Below are 24,277 nucleotides of genomic sequence, written 5' to 3'. Positions count from 1 at the left end.
AAAGGAGAGCCGCAAGAGTGGTCATCTGACCCTCCCCAGCAGTATGTTTTGGGTGCCCAGGCGGCTGGCAGAGAGAGAAATCACTATGCGGCAGAGGGTGGGACTGGGGAAGACCCAACTGGTGGCTCCTACCCTGCGCTGGGCTCAGCTGCTAGTCCTGGCTGGGCTGGGGAGGATGGGACTTCCTCTTCCCCTGCACAGCATTTGGGGCTGGGTCAAACTCACCCCGAGATTTCTCTCCCAGCTGCAGGAAGCTCTGCAAACTCTGTCTCCTACCCACTTCCTGCACCCATTACTCCTCAGCTACAGGGAGCTGCTCCTGTCTCCGCCCACCCCCCGGGCAACAAGACTCCCTCATACCCAGACCCAGGGCCGGCTTTAGGAAGTGCGGGGCCTGATTCGAATAGTTTCGACGAGCCTCTGGCAGGGATGACTCACCCAGCAGCGCTCTGGGTCTTTCGCGGCACTGAAGGACCCACCACCGAAATGCCACTGAAGACCTGAAGTGCCGCCGGGTGAGTAAAATTTAAAAAGGTGCCTAAGTTAGGCACTCTTCTTTCAGGTGCGGGGCCCTCTTACGCACAGGGCTCAGTTCAGGGGAATCGGCCTAAAGCCAGCCCTGCCCAGACCCTCCTGATAAGCCTCGCCCCCCTCTGCACTCAGAAACCCCACCTGATGGGCTCAACTTTCCCTGCACCTGGACCACCCCACTGAGCCCTAACCAGCTGTGTCTGGATCCCCACCCCACTAAGCCCGACTCCCCACTGAGCCCCCACACCCAGACCCTCCTGCCAAGCTCTATCCCCACCCCACCCCCGCTGAGCCCCAACCATCTTCACCTGGACGCCTCTGCAGAGTCCCATTACCATTGCTCCCAGAACCCCACAATCCCCTGTGCATCCAGATCCCCCTTGCAGCTGGATCCCCCACTGACCTGCCCACACCGAGATTTCCCCACACAGACCCCTCTCATTCCACGCCTGGATCCCCCCACACTAAACCCCTCCACACTTGGATCCTGCCTTGCTGAGCCTGCCTGCCCACACCTGGTGCACCTGCCACAGAGGGGCAGGGCCCTGGGGTGTTTCTGGGGCAGGCCTGGTCCTTCCACTGTGTCAGGGTTGGGTGTAGCCTCACCACTGAATCCGTGTCCCGGGGGGAAGCTGCACAGTGATCTGCTACCTTTGTGCAGCCAGTGGCCTGTGCTCCCCAATGCCCTACTGGAGCCTCCAAATTTATTTGACAAATACAATTTTCAGAATTTTAAAATTTTGTGAGCAGAATTTTTATTTTTTTGGTGCAGAATGTCCTCAAGAGTACAATTCTAAGCCAGCCCTGGCGACCCCACTAAAATGGGGTGGTGACCCACTTTGTGGTCTCGACCCACAGTTTGAGAACCGCTGGCTGGAAAGCATTATAGTTGAGCAGAATATTATTTTAAATCTATGCTGGCATGATTGTGCTTCAGTGGGAAATGCAAAACTTTTGTCTTTGCTTTCTATGAATTTTTGTGTATGAGTTTCACTGTATCGAACACTTGTGGGAAGTGAATTTTTGGTTTGCACATTCCATCCAATACTTTGGGAAAGTTAATTTCAAATTTGCTTTCTGCGAGCATTGCATCAGAAATATGACATTTAGATGCTATAGAGACAGATGCCTTAGAAAGAAACCTGATTGTGGACTTGCTCTAATGCCCTTTAAAGTCACTCTGAGTCAGAACCTGAGTAGATTAGAAGCATTTGATCAGGAAACAAGATAGCTCTGATTTCAGATTTAGAATAGGAAGCAACTAAATAAACAAAATTGATTGATTCAAATTTATCAAATGCAATTAAGAAAGTCTCAATTTGTTCATTGACATTGCATGAACAGAAAAAGAAGCAACATTTGTTGACTAAATTACGTTATATATTATTCTTTCAGCTCTAATAATCATTTATCTTATAGCCTTTGTTTGAATAGTTTCGGTATGCTAACAAGGTGCAGCTTTCCAGATCTCAGGAACCTTGCCACTTATTTTCTTGAAATTCTAAATGTATCAAAAAGAAGTCGCAAATTATCTGGCCTTAAGTCATTTAAAATCCATAGATTATGTAGACCTGGGACTTTGTCCACATTAAAAACAAGAGCATTTGGTCTTTAATCATTGCCTTTGTTACTTGCAGGCTATTTATAGTAACACCTCTTCTACACTTCTACCAGGAAATGTTATCTCTAGTCTGGGCATCTGTCCAATTCTTCCTTATGTAAAGACCAGTCAAAATCAACAGATCCACAAATGACTGTACTTACTGCTCTCATCACCAGACTGCTCTCATCTCACTTTGTTGGCTAGTCTCCACAGCTCTGGACTGTGCATTGATTTGATCCCCTTAAACATTTCACAATATTTCTATAATATGATTAATGATAATTTCAGTGATAATGTCTACTATATTTGTAGCTAGTGGGGATGTTTCCTCTGCTTGCTGCTGAAAACAGGTGACAGATACCAGAACCTGGAAGCAAATATGAACAGCTGTATCTCATGTCTATAACCTGCACTTTTGAGGGTTTTTCTGAGACTTATTGGCTTACTGCTCAGGAAAATATTTTGAAGTCTTGTTTAATCAATAATATTTTCTGCTTTTCTAACCAGGATTTTTTTAAGAAGTGCCATCTAAAGACAGTCTGGATGTTACTGAACAGACATGAGAAACAGTTATTTTGCCACTCCCCAAGCTTAACATTTTCTGGGCTAACATCACAACAACTGCACAGAGCTGGCCTAAGGACACTGGAAAGCTTTAGCGAAATAAGTCCTTGGGATAAACAGCAAACTCAACGTACTCATTTTACAACATTACATGTGTGTTTGTGTGTGTGCATGTGTGTATCTTCAGTTAATTCCAGTCTCCTGCTGCAGAGGTGAAGCCCAGCTGCTTGTGTTTTTTTAACATTAGCAACCTGTTCATATTAGTTTTATGTTTTCAAGGTTATCTTCTCCAGGAAAAGTATTAGACACATTAAACATTAAAGGAAGAAAGCCAAGGATTTTTCACTTTCTAGTTCCTCCTTTATTAGTGTGAGTGGACCCAGGGGCTTCTCAGGATCCAAAGGTCAGCAGTGTTCGCAACAAAGACATGTTTGATCTTGATAAAGTTCAGCTTAGAGTATAGCTGCATAATTTGAAGCATTTTGTCAGGCTCCATTTTGTGTGTGTGTGTGTGTGTAGGAGAATTTTCAGCATTGTCTCCAAACTCACAGGACTATTCCCAGCAGATGCCCCAGCCACGGAAATGGTATTAAATGGGAAATGGTGTTCCAGGCAGGCTGCTGCAAAGAAGACCAATTCTTTTTCAACTACTTGAGCCCCACTATTGTTCTGATTCCCCTAAATTTAGAGAGCATGTTATAGTTCTGATTTTAAAAAAACCTTATCGGAACTCAATTTTTTTCTTGTCAAATGTTTGAAAGATGGATGAACAATGAAGAGGGTTGGCATAGAGAAAAATCACAGGTTTTACAATTGTCCATTATGACCTCAAGTTAGCAAAATACTTCAATATACATATTTAACATAAACTTAAAGGATGTGAGGAGTCTTAATGACTTCACTGGTACTACTCATATTCTTAAGAACCTAGCTGATTAAGGGCCTATATGGAATTGTGACTTAAGGTACGTCCACACTACCCGCCGGATCGGCGGGTAGCGATTAATCTACCAGGGATCGATTTAACCTGTTTCATCTAGATGCGATAAATCGATCCCCAAATGTGCTCCCTGTCGACTCCAGAACTCCACCAGGGTGAAAGGCGGAAGTGGAGTCGACGGGGGAGCCGTGGCCATTGATCCCACACCGTGAGGACAGGAGGTAAGTTGAAATAAGATGCATTGATTTCAGCTATGCTATTCTTGTAGCTGAAGTTGCGTATCTTACATCGACCTCCCCGCCTCCAGTGTAGACTAGGCCTTAGTGTAGAGTCCTGCCATTCTTTGAGGAGGGATCTAAGGTCCAATTTTTTGTCTTTATTCGGGCAAAACAACCACTGACTTCAGGGGGAATTTTGCCTGAGTAAAGACTGCAGGATAAAGCCCCAAGTAAGTCATAGAATCTTTGGAGTTAAAACCAATATGGGGGAAAAAAGGATGTTCTCAAAATAAACAGTAAAATGCATTAAGATGCACAATTTTGAACTCTTAGCATGTTCTTGTTGAAGGGAGTTTTTTCAACTGAAAATTGTAAACAGCAAGATGATCAAGAAAAAATGTTTCAGGTAGCGTCTTCTGTCTTAGAAGTATATCAGGATGAACTCTTCCTGTTGCAATGTTAATTTTATGGCACAAATATTACAACCAATGAAATACGATTTTTCCCTTCAGTTGAAAGAAATATTTCAATCCAGTCAACACTCATGATTTTTCTAAATTGATCACTGAATTAGAAGCTCTCTTCAGAGCTTATAGCCCAATCTTAAAGATTTTCTGTATTTATCCAAAAAAGTACTTTACCTGCAAATCAAGTATTGTTGTATTCACTAAGGGCCTAGTCCTGTGAGACACTGAGCATACCCTAAACTCTCATTAGCTTCAGTACAGATTCAGCAGCTTGCAGGATTGGACCCAAACTTGCTGGTTCCCTTTCACACTGAGAAATTTTCATCTCATTTTGTTCGGGGGTGGTTTTGGTTTTGAACCCCGCTAGTAATTTGAATATGAAACTCAGCTGAAACTGATGAATTTTACATCATTTTGACCGCAAACGACTGGGACAGAAGACACATGAGCAACTTCTTTTTTGCTGCATGACTTTAAGCCAGTTCTGATCTTTGTTATAAACTTCAGTGTGTTTTAAATTAAACATGGTCTCCCCAGCAGAATTTCTCTCTCTTTGGCTGATTTATATAACTTATCTGTGCATTAAATAAACCAAACCCTCACACAAGTGACTCATTACCAAATTGCTGCTGATAATTAAAATGTAAAATCTGCTTTTTATGAAGTTGTCAGTAAAGTAATACATGGAGAATTTATTCTGCAAATGTGCCTTTTGATTTGATAATAGATACTCAGGTAAAACTGGGTGATAGAACCGTAACTAGATTTAAAAAAAACCCTCACTCTCACATTCTTACCTTAATTTCATATTTTTAATCCCGTTTCTGATTTTGTTTTTCAGCTCTGGAATTCCAACACCATCTCCAGCTGCTGATGCTACCACATTAAGAGGTCTTGTTCTCATCTGCTTATATTTATCTCTACCATCTAAGTGCTTGTATAAACTGATGTTTTAAATTTATTGCAACATTCACTTTGGGGAACTTGATGGCTTGGGACTGGTAATTAGACATGGATTCTTTAATCTCTAGGTCATGCTGATCCTGATTGGGTCCTGTAAATGCTACTGTAATACAAATTATGATGCTGTCAATGCCTAACGTGCATGCATCTGGAAAGATCCTAATTTTAAAATTGGCTTGGGACACTTTTTAGTATCTTTGATTTTATACTTTGAAAATTATCACATCCTTGCTAGGCAGACCAAATTTTGGTGTAGTCCTGAATAACATATTTGATTTATTTTTTCTCTACCCCATCAGATGATTCATCTGCTTTGTTCCTCTCAGGATGGTGGGAGCAGGAATAATTGCAAACATATTTTAGTGTGTTGAACAGTCTAGCAGGAAGTGTGCATAGGTGTTTGTATGATTTTAAAAAAAGTTTCTTCTCATTCTTAGATGCAGCTGCCAATGTCCCACCCCCTCATGAGGTCTCCATTGAGAGTCCATCAAATTATACCTTCAACAAGAATGAAGACTCAGATGCTAGCGTAAGTAGTTCTTCATTTGCCCTTCGTAACTGCTATTACCTTGATTTGCATTGCTTCTTAATCCAGCCTCTCTCTCTCTCTTTCACCTTTCTGATCCTGCCACAGGATTTCCAATAGTTTCAAACAAAAGAGAGTAATTACAGAGGGTCGGCAGGATATAAGGAATTACTGGAGGGACTTGATAAAGCACTGCCTTGATGAGGGTAACGTTTGAACCAATGGGATGAGTTACGCAAAGTGTTTAGTTAGTTCACTACAGAAAGTGATTATCCCAGTCACAGAGGGTTCATAGTGAGGCTTCCACACAATGCTAAACATGGACTCAACCCAGAAGTCAATGTGTGTTTTGCTAGTACTGCAGGACTGGGCACTGGGTGAGATTTTCAAAAGCACCTGTATGACTAAGGAGCACAATTCCTAGTAGAAGACAATGTGACACGTGCTCCAGAGTCACTCTGGTACTTTTGAAAATCCTGCTCCCGATATAATAGATGGATTTCATTTACATGGTAGTATTTATAAGCGTCCATCACCTTGGTATCTATCTAAGGCAAAACTCTCCAAACTTGAATACCTAAAGTTAGATATCTGTAAAGGGTTAAGAAACTCAGATAACCTGGTTGGTACCTGACCAATGAGGGGAGAAGATACTTTCAAATCTGTGGGGGAAGGTTTTTGTTTTTGTGTTCCTTTGTTCTCTCTGAGTCAGTAAGGAATCAGGGCAGGGAAAATACATCTCCCTAAGCCATATCTGAACTAAGCATCTAATATTGCAGAAATAGTAAGTAATAGTAAGGAAATGCATTAGGTTTGTTGTAGCTTGTGAATTTTCCCTGTGCTAAGAGGGAGGTTTATCCCAGTTTTTGTAACTTTAAAGTTTTGCCTGGAGGGGAAATCCTCTGTATTGTCAATCTTTTTGTTACCCTGGGGGAAGACATTGTAGAGCACTAGGGAGCCACACACCCCAAGCCAGGTAACAAGATCTTTCTCTCTCTCTTTCTCTATTTTTCTTTAACCAGCAGCAGCCTGTGAATAGGAGAGGTTGGTGAGGGTGGAATTGAACTAAAAAATAAATACAAGCTCTAAACAGTGTAGAAGGCACTCGCTGATGGCAGTGAAGCTTTTGGAGAAGAAGGTGTGATGGGGGAAGGTTTCTGTTCCTCATGTCAGATATAGCAAAGGCTGCTCTTTAGTTTAAACAAAAGTCTCTTTGGGTTTTTTAATTATTATTTTAATCTGCCTTGGGAAAAAAACAGTTTAAATAACAGGAAGAAGATGTTCAAGTTATACAAACCTAAAAAAAGTAATCCCAGAGGTTTGTAAATAAATAAAAAAGTCTCCAAATCCACTGGATTCTCCCCTGGTGATTATCACTTAATATTGGGCAATATTCTCCATTTTGTTTCTGTCAGCAGAGGGGAGCCACAGCAGGCTAATGCATTCTTAGGATGCATCAGGCGAGATATTTCCAGTAGAGACAGGGAAGTATTAGTTCCATTATTCAAGGCATGGGTGAAACGTCATCTAGATGCAGTTCTGGTCTCCTGTGTTTAAGAAAGATGAATTGAAGCTGGAAGAGGTGCAGAGATGGGTACGAGGATGATCAGAAGATTGGAAAACCAACCTTAGGAGAGGAGACTCAAAGAGGTTGACTTGTTCAGCCTAACCAAACAAAGACTGAAGGGAGATATGATTGCTCTCTATAAATACATCAGAGGTGTCAATACCAGGAAGGGGAGAAGAGTTATTTAAGATAAGTACCAATGTGGACACAAGAACCAATGAATATCAACTGGTCATCAGCAAGTTTAGGCTTGAAAATTAGAGGAAGGTTTCTAACTATCATAGGAGTGAAGTTCTGGAACAGCCTTCCAAGGGGAGCACCAGGGGCAAAAAACCTAACTAGCTTCAAGACTGAGCATAATAAGTTTATGAAGGGGATGGTATGATGAGACTACAATGGTATATCACTGATCTGCGACTGCTAGCAGCAAAGATCCCCAATGGCTGGTGATGGGACACCAGAGGGGGAGAGCTCTGAGTTACTGTAGAGAATTCTTTCTCAGGTGTTTGGCTGGCAAGGTCTTGCCCACATGCTCAGGTCTAACTGATCCCCATATTTGGGGCTGGTAAGGAATTTTCCCTGGGTCAAATTGGCAGAGATTGTGGGGGGTTGGGGAGGAGTTTCACTTTCTTCTGCAGCATGGGACACGGGTTACTCGCAGGTTTAAATTAGAATAACCTGTGCATTCTCTGTAACTTGACATCTTAAACCATGATTTGAGGACTTCAGTAACTGAGCCAGAGGTTAAGGGTTTGTTACAGGAGTGGGTGGGTGAAGTCTTGTGGCCTGCAATGGGTAGGAGATCAGTCTGGTTGATCATGATGGTCCCTTCTGGCCTTAAAGTCTAAGTTGACCTGGGCTGGGGAGCATGAAAGGGAGGGAGCACTGATCCTGTGGCATGTTCCCCCTGGGACCCTGTGGGAACCCTGACATTACAACACCAAAAATGTGTAGGCTGGGGCTGGTAGGTAGGATCACAGTGAGGCAGAGCTAAGAAGCAACTGTTCTTCATGGCATACTGCCCTGCTGACCCTGCATATTTTAGGTTGAGGTTTGATTGGATATTGCTTGCTTTCTGAATCAGCAGTAATGCCAGCAAATGCCCCTGCTGCACAGCCTTCTGAGGCATCAGCCATTGGCACCACGGTTGCTTCAGAAATTACAGTGCAGCTCCCCAGATCAAAGGGGATACAATTGGGTAGTTCTGCAGAGACCTCTGCAGATCACACAATATCCATGCATATCTCATGAGATCCTTTGGTTACAGAAGCTGAATCCCATCCTATTTCACCGAGAGAAAAGTGGGGATACTTGCTCCCAAAATGACACAATAAACAAATAGGAAACTTGTGTGTTTCCTGCCCTCTGCATAGATAAATTCCACAAAGCGTAGAATGGCCCAAGGATTGATCTTCATATAAAAAATAACCCAAGAGCAAATCATATAGGTCACTAAATCCCATTGTTTTCTTTTTTCGTAGATCAACAATGAGATAAAGCAGGAAGATGTGAAGCTGATGAAACCTGTTCCTGACCGGATGGTTGAGTTCAGCATCCTTATTTTAGGAGAGAAATACACTGAAGAATTGAGTGACCCATCCACTATGCAGCATCAGCTACTCTCAGAACAGTTTATTTCCCACGTAATTTACCTTCTCTGATCTTTTCCCACAAACTCCTGGTAGCAATGATAGAACGTGAAAACCGTATTAGGGACAGCTTTTCCTTATGAGCTAGCTAGGGATTTTGCTGCCTGAGGCATGCTGGGAAATGCCCATCACCTCACTATCCAGTCATTACAAATCTGATACCTCAAATATCGTTGCTGTCCTGATCTACAACAGCCTGCTCTGCCTTGAATGGTAAACCAGTGCTGCTGCTTTGAGATTCAGATTCTAACTCAGTGAGAATGCTGGGACATACACTCACCATTTTGACAGCGTAGCACTGTGGGATTTTCCCTTTACACTAGAACTCCCCAAAATTATGCTTTCTGAAATGCCTGAGAGAATGCTGGCTCAACAGCTCCTGCAGTAGTGAGTAGCTGAGCTTCTCCATCTCTTTGTACAGGACTATAATTTGTCTTTTTTGCAGGTAGAGATGGGAGGGTGCTTTTGGGAAGGCTGGGCTCCATACATCAGGGCAAAGGGACTCCGTTGAAGCCTGAGTTGGGAAGTTCTCTGTTTCCTTTTCTGCTTTTACTAATATATTTTGCTTTATTATTATAAAAACATTATTGCTTAGTGGAAAAGGCTTGGCTGATAGCAGTCGCATTTTGTTCTGTTGTATCATTCTGCCAGTTTACACACCTGCTTATCCCAGGACTTAGTTTGGCCCTGTTCTTCCTGAATATTTCAGTGACTCACAGGTAGGGCTGTGGAGACAGGGCTTCAAGAAGTGTCAGGATTCTCATTGTCTCGTTAGGGAATTCCATTTGATCTTAATAAAACTTCAGGGCTTGGAAAGGCTGTTTAAAATTTTAATGCTTCCTTATTAGTGCATGGCCTGCCTAAATTGACCTCAGAGCTCTCTAAATTTTTGGCCAGGTTTGAGCTCCTGTATAACCTAGCCAGTTTTAAGATCCAGAATATGTGAGAAGGACAACAGAGAGTCCCAACTGCTAAAGCAGAAAGACTTCCCAGCTTAATTTCAATAATCTTAACGAGTGGAACGAACCTTCAAATGACTGTAAAAGCAAGTACCTTCAGTGCAGTGAATTCTTCCAAAGAGAGTGAATGACACATTAGAAAAGTTTATGAAGGTCACAGAACAACAGAGCACTACTCGGTACCATCTAGGAGCAGTGACATTTCCTGAATGGGTGGACACCCCTTACATGTAATACATCATTTGTAACCTGAGCCACCAAGCCCATACTCACTGCTCACTTAGGCCTCAGCTCAGCAGAGCATTTAAGAACCTGCCTAAATCTATTCCTATTCATCAAAGTACTCAAGTACATGCTTAAATTTCATTGAAGTAAATGGAAATTAAGCACAAAGGTGTTTTGCTGAGTAAGGAAGGGCTGCTGAATCAGAGCCTTAAATCCTCCTGAAAATGCACCTCTTCTGCAATTCCCACAACTAGTGAGTCCATAATATTTGCTGTCCTAGAGCTGTATTTTTATCATTTAGAAAAAAAAAAAGAAAGAAAAAATAGTTACTGGGCCACCGATATATATGTGTGCACTGAAACTGAGCATGTGTGAGATCATATCACTGTAAATCTGGACCTTCCTCACCCCATCTCTGTTTCTCATCCATACTCATTGACATCCACATTTTGACTATAAGCCCTTTGGAGCAGGGACCATGTCTTTCTTTTGTGTTAGGTAAGACACTCAGCACAACTTTGGGTGCTATAAAATAACAAACAATAATGGCATTCTTTTCTCTAGCTTTATTCCCTTTTCAGTCTTATTAGTTGGAGCTCTTCTTGTCGAAGTCTGTTGAATCCATTATACTGGGGCTGACTTTATGCCACATTCTGAGTAAGGTGGGAAATAGATGTACTCTATCCTTCAGCCAAAGGGTGTCACCACAACTGTCATGTATGGCCGGTTTAGGTCAGAGTATTAATTTTCCTAGCTGTGTGGCCAAATAGTGCCTTAGTGTATGTAGAAGAAATGTCAGATGGAATAGGGGCCACCTGGCATCTGGATGCTCTGTTCCTTTGATTCCCTGCCTATTTCTCTTTGTGCTTGGACAAAGAAGCCTTTGAAAATCAGCAGCTCTTGGGATGCTTAAAGTCTCACCAGAGATCATTTAAAAACAGGTCTGGGGAGTAAAAAATCTTGTGATGACAAATCACAGGGATTTTCTGTTCCAACATGAACACAATTATGGGTGGTTTCTCCTATTTGTGGCCAACTATTGCAGGATGGCCTAGTTATTTAGGTCTGGATACACCAGCACTTTACCACCTGCACATTTCCCCTGCTGGCTGTGCCCTCACCCAGTGGATATCTTTCTCCCACTCCTGAACCCCTGATAATTCCACCTAGTTAAAGCAACCTAGGTAGTCCAGTAGCAATTGGCTGCGTTCTGCACTAGTACCTGGTACGCTGACTCATTGCTGTGTCTTGGGATCTGCTACAATGTGGCCTAGAGCCTAAGACTTTGGTCTTAATCTGGCCTACATTTAATCCAAAAAATTTGTAGAGGCAGTCAGAACCTTTGGGGGAAAAAAAAAATTTGAGTTGGATAAGCAGGATAGTAGTGTATGGGTGCACTGCTGTCAGGAGATATGGAGAACTTCAGTTAAATGGGCTCATATAAAATCTGATTGTGTTTTAACCTCATGCATGTCTGTTGAAAGTCCACTACAGAATTAAGATGCCAGAGAGCTCCATTGTGACCATGCAGATTTATAGTTCCCTTTTCTCAGTGTACAGTCAGATGTTTGTAGCTTTCCTATTGGTACTGGGTGTACTAACAATTTCCTTCTGTTTCTGTAACAACAAAGAGATGCCATCTCAGCTCATTTTATATATACAGATAAAGCATTCTATGATGTCCTATGTCTTTTTCTATTATAAATACATAACTCATTTTATATAATGCAAATATTTCCTAAACATTTTTTCCATTTCTATCTAATGCTATAGGTCAATAGGAAAAAATTAACGGTATTATTTTTGTAAACTATATTTATCTATTTTTCCCAAATAGGTAAAAAATGCATTTGAAGAATTACCTGGATACAATAATATCCATGTGCTGGAATTCAGGTAAATAGATTTAGAAAGGCATACAAACCTAACGCTTGTGCTCTCATCATTGACCTACACAGCTTTTACTGATCACTGCCACAGAGGTCAAATTTGATCAGCTGTTCTTTCTTCTGCCACTGAAGTCAGTTAAAGCCCCTCTCATGATGCCTGCCCCTGTTTCTTTGTCCTAGGGATTTAAATACAATAAACACATCTTTTGCCATTCAAGATATGTATTTGATAATTCTCCAAGATTCTCAAATGTTCATAATTTGACACAGGTTAGTATTAAATGCAGAGGAATCCAAACACTCTTGGGAAAACTTTGAGCATACCTAATTTTTTATCCAGTCTATTAGGGAAGATTGAGTGGCTCAGAAGGTTAATAATTAAATATATAATATTTCACCTCTACGTCACAAAAAGAACTAGATGAATAATTTGTAACAAATTGTTTATTTGATGTATTATGCCTGTCTTTCTGTTCATCAATATTCTATGAAAAGACTGAGTTTCTCCAATTTATTTGTTCTTCAAAATGATTCACAGTCATTTTTTTTGTAAAGATTGTTTGTAAAGTGATTTGTAGCAAGTGCTTGAAATTGAGATTTGAGCTGATTTGATTGGATGCACAGGTCACATGACATTTCTGTTTCCTGATTGGATTGAGGATAATTTTTAGGATTAGGTTTCTGATGTGAATACTCAGGAGTACGAATCTGAAATTTATCTGCCATTAACATTTTGCACTAGTTGATTTATAAGTCAGTGTTTCTCTGAATATTCCTGCCAGTAAATTCAGTTGCTACAATACTCACCAGAAGCAAAAATGGCAAGGGACAAAGGATACTTTTGTGTTTCGAGCACCAGATGAGAATCAGGAAATCTGGGTTCAGTTCTCAGCTCTGCCACAGACCTATTATGATTATCTTGAGCAAGTCACTCACCCTCTCTGTGCCTCAGTTCCTTGTGTGTACATGGATAACACTTTTTGGGGGGAAGGGGTTGTGATGGAGTTCAGAATCTATGGTTATGAGTGCCACAGAAAAGCTGTTACAGAATGAAATAATAAAACATTCAAAAGGTTATTTGTGGGCCTGTTTTTGGTAGGATTTGCCCATTTGTGTAGTGACAAATTCAAATCTAGCCCAGTGTGCAATGGTTTGTTAATTATTGGCAACGATTTGTTGATCTTTAGGTGTGTAAAATGAAGTGGTGGTCTCATAAAATGTTTTGTAGTTGATAAATGGCCACATCACATTCTCCCTAATATTTATCCTTGTTCGCAGTCTCTGCCAGGGAAACTAAGCTTTGCAGGAGCATGGAAACAACTCTTTCAGTTCTCATTTTTAGCAGAAGTCAGAATTAAAACACACAGGTGTGGCAGTATAGAAAAGCTGCACGGTCTCAGCGTATGTCATACCAGTTCCATAGAGAAATGGCTTCCATCTCCATTAATGCCATTCTCATACCTCCTATCAGCCCCAGCAGCATGCAGACTATGTACACTACACACACCCCTAGCATGGGTATAAGCAGCAGTGTGCACAGCTTAGGCGTGTAAAGACATGCCAGAAGCCTAGAGTATATGCCCTGCCTGCACAGCTCTCTGTTTACATGCCCAAGCAATGCTTCCCCTGTCTACCCTGTCCCACTGCCTCCCTGCTGCTGGAGCCTTTCCCCATCGCAGCGAAAGGCTCCAGCAGTGAGAGAGGCTCTGGCACTGGGGAGGCAGCAGGGAAAGGTTTGGGGAGCTGCCAAGGACTTTCCCCTGCCAGGGACTTTCACTGCTGCATGTAGCTAATGCCGCACTGTAGACATTAGGTTTGAATAAAGACTGGGAATGGATGAGCCATTACACTAAGTAAAACTATTTCCCCATGCTTATTTCCCCACCCCCTACAGTTCCTCACATCTCCTTGTCAATTGCTGGAAATGGGCCTTTTTGATTACCACTACAAATAGTTCTTTTTCTCTCCTGCTGATAGTAGCTCACCTTAACTGATCACTCTCCCTATAGTGTGTATGGTAACACTCATTGTTTCATGTTCTCTGTGTGTGTGTACATACATATCTTCCTACTGTATTTTCCACTACATGCATCTGATAAAGTGGGCTGTAGCCCATGAAAGCTTATGCTCAAATACATTTGTTAGTCTCTAAGGTGCCACAAGTACTCCTGTTCTTTTTGCACTATAGACAGTTTACCTTTCACTGTGATGTGTAGCTACATGTGCACTACGTGCTGCTGCATCTGTGGAGAAGGCCTTGCTGGTTCTGCCAAAATATCCCAGCAAGAATATCCTACTAATTTCTGATAAATAAACATGTTTGTAAAGTAGCCCTAAGTAACATTATTGTGCCTTTTTTTCCTGATATATGCTAGTACAACTGCACTGACTTAGTAGAACAACTTTTAGTCCCATTGAAGCCAGTAGTGAATCTCCCATTAAGTTGAGTGAAACCAGAATTTGGTCCCTTATGTAGCGGAATAACATTTTTTTTATTTGTAAGCTATTTAATTTGATTTATTTTTAAATTTGCCTGTTCTATATCATGTCAGAGCTGTCACTGTAAGGAGTAAACTAGAGCAGGGGTTCTAAAACTTCCTTGCACCGCGACCCCCTTCTGACAACAAAAATTACTACATGACCCCAAGAGGGGAGACTGAAACCTAAGCCTGCCCAAGTGCCGCTGTCCCAGGTGGGGGGGCCAAAGCCCAGGGGCTTCAGCCCCAGGCCAAGGGCCTGCAACCTGAGCCCCACCACCCAGGGCTGAAGCCCTTGCACTTTGGCTTTGGCCCTGGGTGATGGAGCTCGGGCTTCGGCCCCAGGCACATCTTAACTCCAGCCTTGGCGACCCCATGAAAATGGGGTCATGACCCACTTTGGGGTCCCGACCCCCAGTTTGAGAACCGCCGAACTAGAAGACTTAAATGGAACGACAAAACTGTTTCTCATTTAACATATTTTTCTTTTTTAATGTTTAGGTCTCCTGATGATGACAGGTAAAGGCAACATATGTACATTTATTGTTGTAGTGTAAATTTAGACAGGCGTGCTAATCGCATAAGACTACCAGTTATTATGACAGTGTGGTTATGGCTCCAGAATTAAGGATACATCCAGTAAAAATGTATCCCTTGCTGTAGATTTACTTTAAACTACCAGTAGCTTATCTGTTTTAGGCCTCAGATAGTTTAATCCAATTTTCTGATTTAACTGGTAATCAGAAAGAATCACAGAAGAAACTCTGCCTAAACATGAATCGGTTAGTGAGCTATGTTTTTTGTAGGACTCTCTACAGCTTAACTGGTGTTTACTGTTTTTGCATTGCAATTTGTGACAGGGCACCTAGTGCCACTGATAGGTACCGTACCTCCTTTTTATTACTGTATAAAGCCAAATACATTAAGACAATTGTACATCTCAAGCAAACCCCATTTAGCTGTTTGAAGGCCAGTGTGGATATGAACCTGAGTGGAAGTTGTAATCAACCTTCTTCAGCTGGAAGGAAAGATCAGACTGGGCCTGTTTGGGGAATGTTTATACATATATCAAAGAGTGAGACACATACACGTTAGAGGGAGTTAATACTTGACCTTTAATGGATTAGGAGGCCAGAGTTTATTGACCTTTTGTTAGAAATTTCCTAAAATGCAATCAAAGAGGGAGCACTCTTTGAAGCCCTTATTCATTTGAAGAATTTTGAAGTAATTTCCAATTAATATGGGCTTCAAAGAGCGCTCTCTTTGATACCTATTTTGTTAGGTAAGTTCCCAAAAGTCAGTGAACCGTGGGCTCCTAATCCATTCAAGGTCAAATATAAATTCCCTCTAATACACATCTTAACATAAAAACTGGTTTCTGTAAACAATCTTATAGAGAAGCAGCATTTGATTTTAGAAGGGATTGAAAAGAAGAAAATTCTGTAAAAACAGCAGAGTATTAAAGCCATCCCCTTGCTCCCATGCACTTCTGCAAGAAAGGATGCAAAAGAATCTATTCAGAGAAACTCTGTTCCAAGGAACAGATGTTTGGGCCCGTTTCAGGTGGATGACAGTAGTTATTAATTGCACTTAATAGCTGCAACTGACAGCATGGCTTTATTAAATCCGGATATTATTCTCATCCAGCATATTGAGTTCTGATTTTTGCCCTGTCTTTTCATTGTTGTGCTCTGTTTCCATTCCCCGTAGTGATACTTAGTGCCCATGATGTGCCTACAATTGGTGAAATTCAGCCAAGGTGGCAACAGCAAAACTCCAGCAGAGTTGTGGTTTTAGTGCAGCTTCATTTGGTGCTTACATCTCTCTCTAAGATCAGCCATTGATTAGGAATGCATTCCAGCTCTACAGCAGGAAGAAAACCTATCTTTGGAGCAGGGTTTCCTGGTTCTTCATAGACAATCCCATTTTCTCACTGTGCACTTTGTACAGTTAAAGTGTGAAACACTAACTAAAGCTCCCTGGTGCTTACGCTCTGTGTATGGTAACTCTGATTACTGCATTGTCTTGTGGGGAAGTAAATCCAAGTGTGCTCATGAGGAGAAAATAGAGTACGATTGGCACAAATAATTCAGCTGTACAAATTTACAAAATATAAGCTTCTTAATGAAAAATAAATGAGAGCAACTACATTCTTATAAACAGGCACTTTCCTGGGTCTATAATATAAACACATCTTTAGATCTATCAAGAGCACCATTTAAAGCAGGTTTAAATTGCACTAGGGATGATCAAGGACTCTCAAATTTTTATATTTGTTTGTTTACATTTTTCCAGGCTGATTCCGTGTCTCAAAGTCATTCATATGGTTGACAAGATCTGGTAAAAACCTGGGCTCCTCACACATAGTATTTCCACTTCTGGATATCGGTTGGCCCTATTAATAACTATGACATAAATCCAAATATTTAGTCTTGTCACGGTGTTGGAAGTATGAGATTTTCAGTTTGGGTGGCGCTCTCTCTGAAGATTTTGCTACAATTGTGATACATTTTACATTTTTATGTTTTACAGAGTTAGACAAACATAAAAATAATTACATATATTTTTACCAAAGACCCCCTTTAAATTGTTGTATCTTTTCTAAGTGTGAGACCTGGCTACTCAAACAACCAGAATGCATGATATAGCTGGCCAACTGTTTAGCTCTGATCTAAATTCCCTTTTTCTTTATAAAACCACAGTGGTGTGGAGGTCCACTACGCTGTCACATTTGTTGGGGAAACCATCAGCAATGCCACCTGGGACCTTATTAACCTTCATTCCAACAAAGTGGAGGACAACTCCTTCATAGAACTTGAGGATAACCCAACTGTTGTTTACACAATCAGTGACTTCAGAACTTATATTGCTGAAATCCTTCACAAGAACTCTTTCCTTGAAAACATCTCTTTGACCTTGGACCCTGACTCTCTCCTGCTCATTAATGGTGTGTATTACTTAAGAAATGCTGTGGTCTGTTAATCAGAATTTATGTTTAAAAAAGATGAAGGATATGGTGTGGGGGATTAGGAGCTATTCTCTCAAAAGGAGGAAGTTATATGTAGTAGTATGGTCCACAGGGCTCCTCCTTTTCTCCTGATTTTATCAAAATCAAAGCAGATCAATAGTGATAGGATCCTATCCCTAACCCACCATTTTAGCCTCTCTTAAATTAATTTAACATTGTGATGTATAATTTTTAAGGTGTGCATTGATGATTTCAATCATATGTCAGTAACTAAAGGAAATACAAATTCCACCCAAAATATATACTTTGTATGATATTGTATATCCTCTTACAGCAGGATGATACTGATGACATTCTGTAAAAGTGAAATTCAGCTCAGTGCAGAAGGCCTGCACAAGGCCCTATGTGCCACTTAAATGGAGTTCAAGTGATGCATAGGGCCCTCTGTACTAGGATGAATTTCAGCCTAGTAGTGCTGACTTGGACCCTGGCAGCACAGACCAGTGCCTGGTAAGTGCTGTCTTCTCCATGTCCTCTCTGTTACCAGTGGAAATTGTTATCTATCTAGGTTGTTATCCTTCCTCTATCCTTGCTTTAAGTGTGACTGATAAAGGGCATTGCAGACTCTCAATCACTCTGGTGAGCACTTTGAGAAGATCCTAGAAGCAAATATGAGATGGAGAGAGAAGAAATGAGTGAGGGTTTTATCCAGAGTACCCTGATACTTCTACAAACAACTTTCGTGCAGTGCTAGTGTAACCTTTCACAGGATTCTCTAAGTGCAAATTGGGATGATAAATTGGACAATGGGCACCTTCAAATGCTGAATGTTTTTTTATTCTCTGCTTTTAATTATTTTCAGGCACCCCCAGATGTGACAGCAAAAAAAAAAAGACAACAAAACACACTTGACATCATATAAACTACAATAACCATTCCATATGAACTGTGATTTAACAACTTATCTTTTGTTTCCACAGTGAAAGAAGTTCTCTCCCCTGCACCTGAAGACACATCCAGGATTACTGAAAATCCAGTTGTTCTTGAGTCTCCAGAAATTGATCTTGTAAGTACATTTCTGCACTGCGTTCTCATTCTAATAACTCTGATTTGTCCTTCAGCCGCATACTTACAAACACAACCGAATAGTTTAACTCTCAAAGGTGGAAGTATAGTCAGAATCCCAAAACACAGCTCTCTGCCATGTTTGAAATACAGAATGAACGCTCAGAAATACACTCAATACAGACACATACAGTCTGATGAGATAGCTCTGTTTTTAAAGTTCCTTTTGGGAAATATTTGGTCTTTGGAAAGTGGCATGCCTCCTGCAATAGAAGCTGATCTGTTCTTTTCAGTACGAGCCAGTACTGTGTACTTGTTATAGCCTGTCTAACTAATTCTTCATTTTAGGATTCCCTTTTGGTTTCTTGTAATGTTTTGATTATGTATGGCTAGGGAAATGGTCCTCACAACTGAAGAGTATCATTTGAGCCTTTTCTTGGAACAGAAGAGGTAGATGTGAGGGGGAATTTCGCCCATGGAAGAGATTAGATTAAAATATAACTCCTGTTCCTCCTTTGCAGCTGTACTGCTGTCACTGAGAAGTGCAGTGCTTTTTTTTATAACAACAAACCTACATCTCAGTAACAGCAAAAGAAATATAGAAAAAGTTTGGCCAGTAGTTTCATTTTTACACGTCCAAGCTTGCTCCAAAGTTGAAGGCATTTAAGGCAACACCTGACTATATACGTATCAAGATAAACTGAAATTAAGCCACAAAATTCAGACACCGCTTCTGAACATCCCTGAATTTGGTGGTGATCCGATCTATGTTTTTATCTGGCCCATTATGCAGATAAGTGTGTCCAGACTCACAAAACTAATTTCAGGCCAAGTCCCTGAAGTCTTCACTCAAGTAAAACTTGAATTGACTTCATATGAGTGTATGTTATGATGTACATTATATTAATATGTGTAGTATCACTGACTTCAGTGGGAATCTTTGACTGAATAAAAACTTAAGAAATAAACCTATGCAACCTAGAAATTTACATGGAATTGTCATAACAGATTGATTATGGTGAACAGCATGAATGCAGTGGCTAATTTGTAGAGAATGGTTTTCTATATTTACTAGAGACGAGTGAATAGCTTAAAAATGTACCATACATGCATTAATAAAAGAAATAACTTTAGCTGTGCTTACATCTCTTCTGTGTTCACTTTCTGCAGATATTCTAGCAAATGAATTTATTGACAGGAAAGTTTGCAGCAATTCCCTTTAATTGGATTTTTGAGAATATTTTCTGGAAGGGAATTATGAACTTGTAAAAGCAAGTATTTGCTCCCAGAAACATGATTCCAATAGCTCTGTTTATCCAATCAAGAAATAGATACAATAGCATGTGACCTACATTTCCAATCAAGAGCTTCAATTTTAGATATTGAATACTTGCAGCAAGCTGCTATGTGCAATGAATGATACAAAAATTATTTAGGAAACAATTTCGATAAGGAAATCAAATTGCTTATGGAGAGTTTACAAACAGAAAACAAGGCTGAATTTTTTTTAATTGCTTAGTTGCAATATCTGTTCTTCACAGCTAAAGCAATATAGGGGAAATTAAGTGCCAGTGAGAAAATGAGTCCTACTATATTTTGTATTAGCCCCTCTGTAGAAATAGTTAAAATTTTAAGGACTGTATTTTAATTTCATCATATTTTTGTGGGACTATCCTGACTTCACAAATTGATCAGTAGCAGATATCAATTAACTTTAGATCCACCTCTCTAAATTTTACAAATCCCCATCACTGTCTCTCTCTTAAATCCTGCAGATAAGATATGAACCAGAGGTGGTGGTTGTAATAGGCTGGATTATTGAATGTAAAGTCTTTCTGGCAGCAAGAACTGGAAAATTGGTATTTTTTTGATTTTGCAGCGATCTGTCATATTAGTAAGCCATTCAGATGATATTGGCAAAAACAGAACTTGCCACTCTAATATTAAACTTGTTAATAGAACATTGTACCATTACAAGAATCTTTGAAACACATTAGTTGTCATAGGAACACCTCTCCACATTAAATAAATGATGAAATGCAGTTCCTGGCACCTGCGTGCTAACATTTAAAAATTTTGCATTGAAAAGTTATTGATACCAGTTTTTATGTTTGTTCTTTTTAATACTTATTTTGCTAATCTTGGAAAAAAAACAAAACAAACTCTGATAGTTTTACATATATTGATGATTTTTGCTCATGAATCACATAACTCGTATATTAATTTTCAATTCATTGATAGCTTGCAATTGCTAAAATGAAAACAGCCTACAAAGATATCAGGAGTGGAATAACGGCTAGTCATAAAAATAGGAAAGGCAAATACTTAAAGAGCTGAACAAATAATTCACAAGAAAACAGCTTATTCTGTGAAATGTGCATTTTTTGGTCTGTTCACAAATTGTTCAAACACAGATAATTAAATTCTCAGATTTATTCAGCATTTGCAAATTACTTCAGAATAATTCTTAGATATAGACTGTGAAGAGTCCATTGTGGGTGTTCACAATTCACACACCTATAGATTCATTACATAAATCATCTGGTATTGTTTCTATTCCCTTATTGGATGAATTATATAACTAACGTGTTCTGCAGTGTAATTTCCTAGCATCTACGCCTCTCCTTGGTGGAGTTCAAGGGCCTGCACTAGTGAATTACACTGCAGGATAGAGGCCCACACATCAGATTGCAAGTTTTACAACCAAAGATGCAATTTGAAATTGACAATTTGAGCTTAGATGAGTCTTTGACAATTATTCATGCTACAGGAACGAGCACGGGTGTGCACATTGCCCGCCTGGTTTATTTTTCTGTGCCAAGGACTGGAAGCCACGCTCCTCAATTCTAGTCACAGATAACATGCTGACCCCCTCTTTGGTCTTGGTTAAGTTAATCTCTCTGCATTGGTTTCTCTATGTGCTAAATGGAAACAATACTTACCCTATCTCACAGAGGTACTGTGTGGACCGATTGTTTGAGGATAAAAAGTGCTAAACATTATGATTGTTATGATGCCCACACACTAGTATAGTGTAGGAAATAAAAAGAAAAGCTTTGAAATCAAATTTGCTTTTCACCATGTATGTTGTTTGTTTACTTTCTGCATTTCACTCAGTTTGGAGATGAAAAGCACTATGTAAGTTCTAAGCATTCTTCCTCTTCTTATAGAGTCCACTGTTCTAAAAGGCTTTTAAAAAAAAGCGTGTGTTGTTACCCAAATATGTCTATGAACTACAAGGAGACGGCTGGGTTTCTATTCTACAGTCAGGGGCACTTGAGTCAGCCAATGGATAGCTTATAACGTTGTTTAATTGGCGACCCACGGGCCACATCCAACCCATGAGGACCTCCCATTTTGCCCACCACTGAGCATCAGCTGATCCTTTATGCCTGCTGGGAAGCAGCAGCTCAGCTTTCTTCCCCACCCTTCAGCAGCCTAGCCTATTCTTGTAGGAAGGGTGGGGGGAGGAGGAGGGGAGCCCTCCCAACTCACTCACAGGAGGGGCAAGAAAGAGCCTTGCAGCTCAGGGCAGCTCCACTCCCTGTTCCCGCCCTGTAATACCCAATGTGAGAGAGGAGAGGGAGGTGAACCACCCCTGGAGCCTTCCCCCCATGCCTCAGAAGTGGGAGGGGGACCCTGCTGCAGCCTCCCCCCAACCTGGGCTGAGAGAGTTGGGCAAAGAATCCCAGTAAGAGGAGAGATGAGGCTGGGAAGGCCACAGGTAATGGGCGGGAGGAGAGGAGAGGAGAGAGGGAGGACTGAGAGCAGGGTGGGGCTAGAGGAAAGAACTAATTGTGGGGGCTGGGCAGATGGAAGAGTTAGAAGGCAGAACTGATGGGGGCTGGGCAGATGCACATCCATTTTATTTTCCCGCTATTATCATGCTATGTACTTAATTTATAAACTTTAAATTTATATTTAAACACACTGAAGCTAGATTTTGTTGATACTTTTTGATTTACAGGGGTACACTTTTAATCAGGTGCTTACGTAACATAAAGCAATCGTTAATTGACGTGCTTTCATCAGTTAACTCGATTGCGTCCTGCGCAGTAGTTTTTCAGAAAAAGAAGAAAAAGCCCACAGAGCAGCTGTCAAAATATCAGGCTATAAGAAAGGGAAATTAGATGTCCATTCACTTAATTTCTCATGAGTTTAATTTCCAATTTTAATTTAATAGTTTTAATAGAATTAATATGAATAGCATGTTGTTTTAATAGCATTGTGGTGTATTTGTATACTTATTTTTTTTTTGCAAGATGCTGGCATGCTTAGCCTTTTATTTTGAGATAAATAAATACAATCCGGCACACCACTTTTGAATGTCTGCGATCCCTGGCAGGCTCCCTAGAGAGAAAACACCCAGAGAGCCCTGTGACCCTAGAGAGAGACTTTTAGCCTGCCAAGATAAGCAACTTCCTTTATCTGACCTGTGAAAAATTTAATTGAATATTACTGGTTTGTAACTAAGGATAAGAGTATGTCATGGAAGTCATTGCTTCTGTGACATTTTCTACTTCAGCCTTGGGACGGCGGGATTGGAGCTCCCAACTGCCACGGGGCTCCCACATATCTCATCTACCACTGGTGACCGGGTGCCCTCACCTCTCCTGCCGCAGGGCTTTGGGCTCTCATCCCTCATCTGGCCCATTCTGTCACCATTAGTTTTAGTAAAAGTCAGGGACAGGTCCCTGACTTTTACTAAAAATAACCGTGACAAAATCGTAACCTTATTTATAACATATCAGTAAATTCTTTCAGTTGGTAAAAGGAAAACAGATGGGCATAAGTAGTGCACATTCTAATCCACAGGATCCCACTGCTATTGAATATCATTTCAAAGAATGCTAGTATTCTCCTCTAAAGAATCTGTATATGATCCTATCCTTTGGAATGAACATGGGCTGACTTAAAATGTAGGTCACATGCATGATGAGGCGTATGCAGCCCTGCCCTTATAACTTACTAACAGAGGCACCCACTGCTAATCCTTGCCGTTTGGAACCTCTTGATACTGCATGTTATCCCCTAATCAGGGAAACAGAAGTCCATCAAGCAGAAGCTGCTACTAGTTAACAATTACTATATTAGTTAGCATATTGTGTGGAGTCCTTATGCAGACACAAGTCATACAATAATAGGTTATTATGGATTTATCTTTCAGGATAATGCCCTTTTAGCTGAGTGGCCCTCTGCAGACACAACAACTACAAGCAATATTTTGCCACTTGATTTCACCAAACCAGGTTTCACCATTGATAGTGAACAGTCCAATGGCAATGAAATCTGGTTAAGATCTGAAAACCTGGACTCTGAGAACAACTTGAATTCAACACCAAAGGCTGTTCTCACTTCTTCTCCTGGTGTGATGAGTCTAGAGGAAGGGGGCCAGATTCTTCATTCTGGCACCCCATCAATATTAGAAAATTACTCTTCTGTGGACTCTCAGGAATGGCTGTCTATCCCTGCTTCTTCAGAAGATGGTAAGTTACTTCATTTCATTTACAAAAGTTGAAGCCTGGATGACAATGTTACCTTGTGCTCAGGAGCCAGGGCCCTCCAAAACAACTTCCTAGAAACTCCTATGTATTCAGTCAGTTTCACCTTCAGAATGTGCATGTGTCGAAAAAGAACCAACTTCTAAATTTAAATGTTTATAGCAA

General features: G+C 40.7%; 1 protein-coding gene across 1 annotated transcript in view; it reads left to right on the top strand.

Moving 5' to 3' along the window:
• Window positions 1–24,277, top strand: part of IMPG2 (interphotoreceptor matrix proteoglycan 2) — a 101,301-nt gene that overhangs the window by 64,835 nt on the left and 12,189 nt on the right. Inside the window, exons 8-15 of the mRNA XM_050956590.1 lie at window positions 5,165–5,214; window positions 5,724–5,815; window positions 8,861–9,022; window positions 12,050–12,108; window positions 15,080–15,097; window positions 17,281–17,525; window positions 18,527–18,612; window positions 23,779–24,097. Of these exons, the coding sequence (XP_050812547.1) occupies window positions 5,165–5,214; window positions 5,724–5,815; window positions 8,861–9,022; window positions 12,050–12,108; window positions 15,080–15,097; window positions 17,281–17,525; window positions 18,527–18,612; window positions 23,779–24,097 (1,031 nt within the window). The remainder of the gene's footprint in view (window positions 1–5,164; window positions 5,215–5,723; window positions 5,816–8,860; window positions 9,023–12,049; window positions 12,109–15,079; window positions 15,098–17,280; window positions 17,526–18,526; window positions 18,613–23,778; window positions 24,098–24,277) is intronic.

The sequence above is a fragment of the Gopherus flavomarginatus genome, chromosome 1 (genome assembly GCF_025201925.1).
Source record: "Gopherus flavomarginatus isolate rGopFla2 chromosome 1, rGopFla2.mat.asm, whole genome shotgun sequence".
Lineage (NCBI taxonomy): Eukaryota > Metazoa > Chordata > Testudines > Testudinidae > Gopherus > Gopherus flavomarginatus.
Note: the sequence above shows the minus strand (reverse complement) of the source record. Positions and strands in the feature narration are given on the sequence as shown.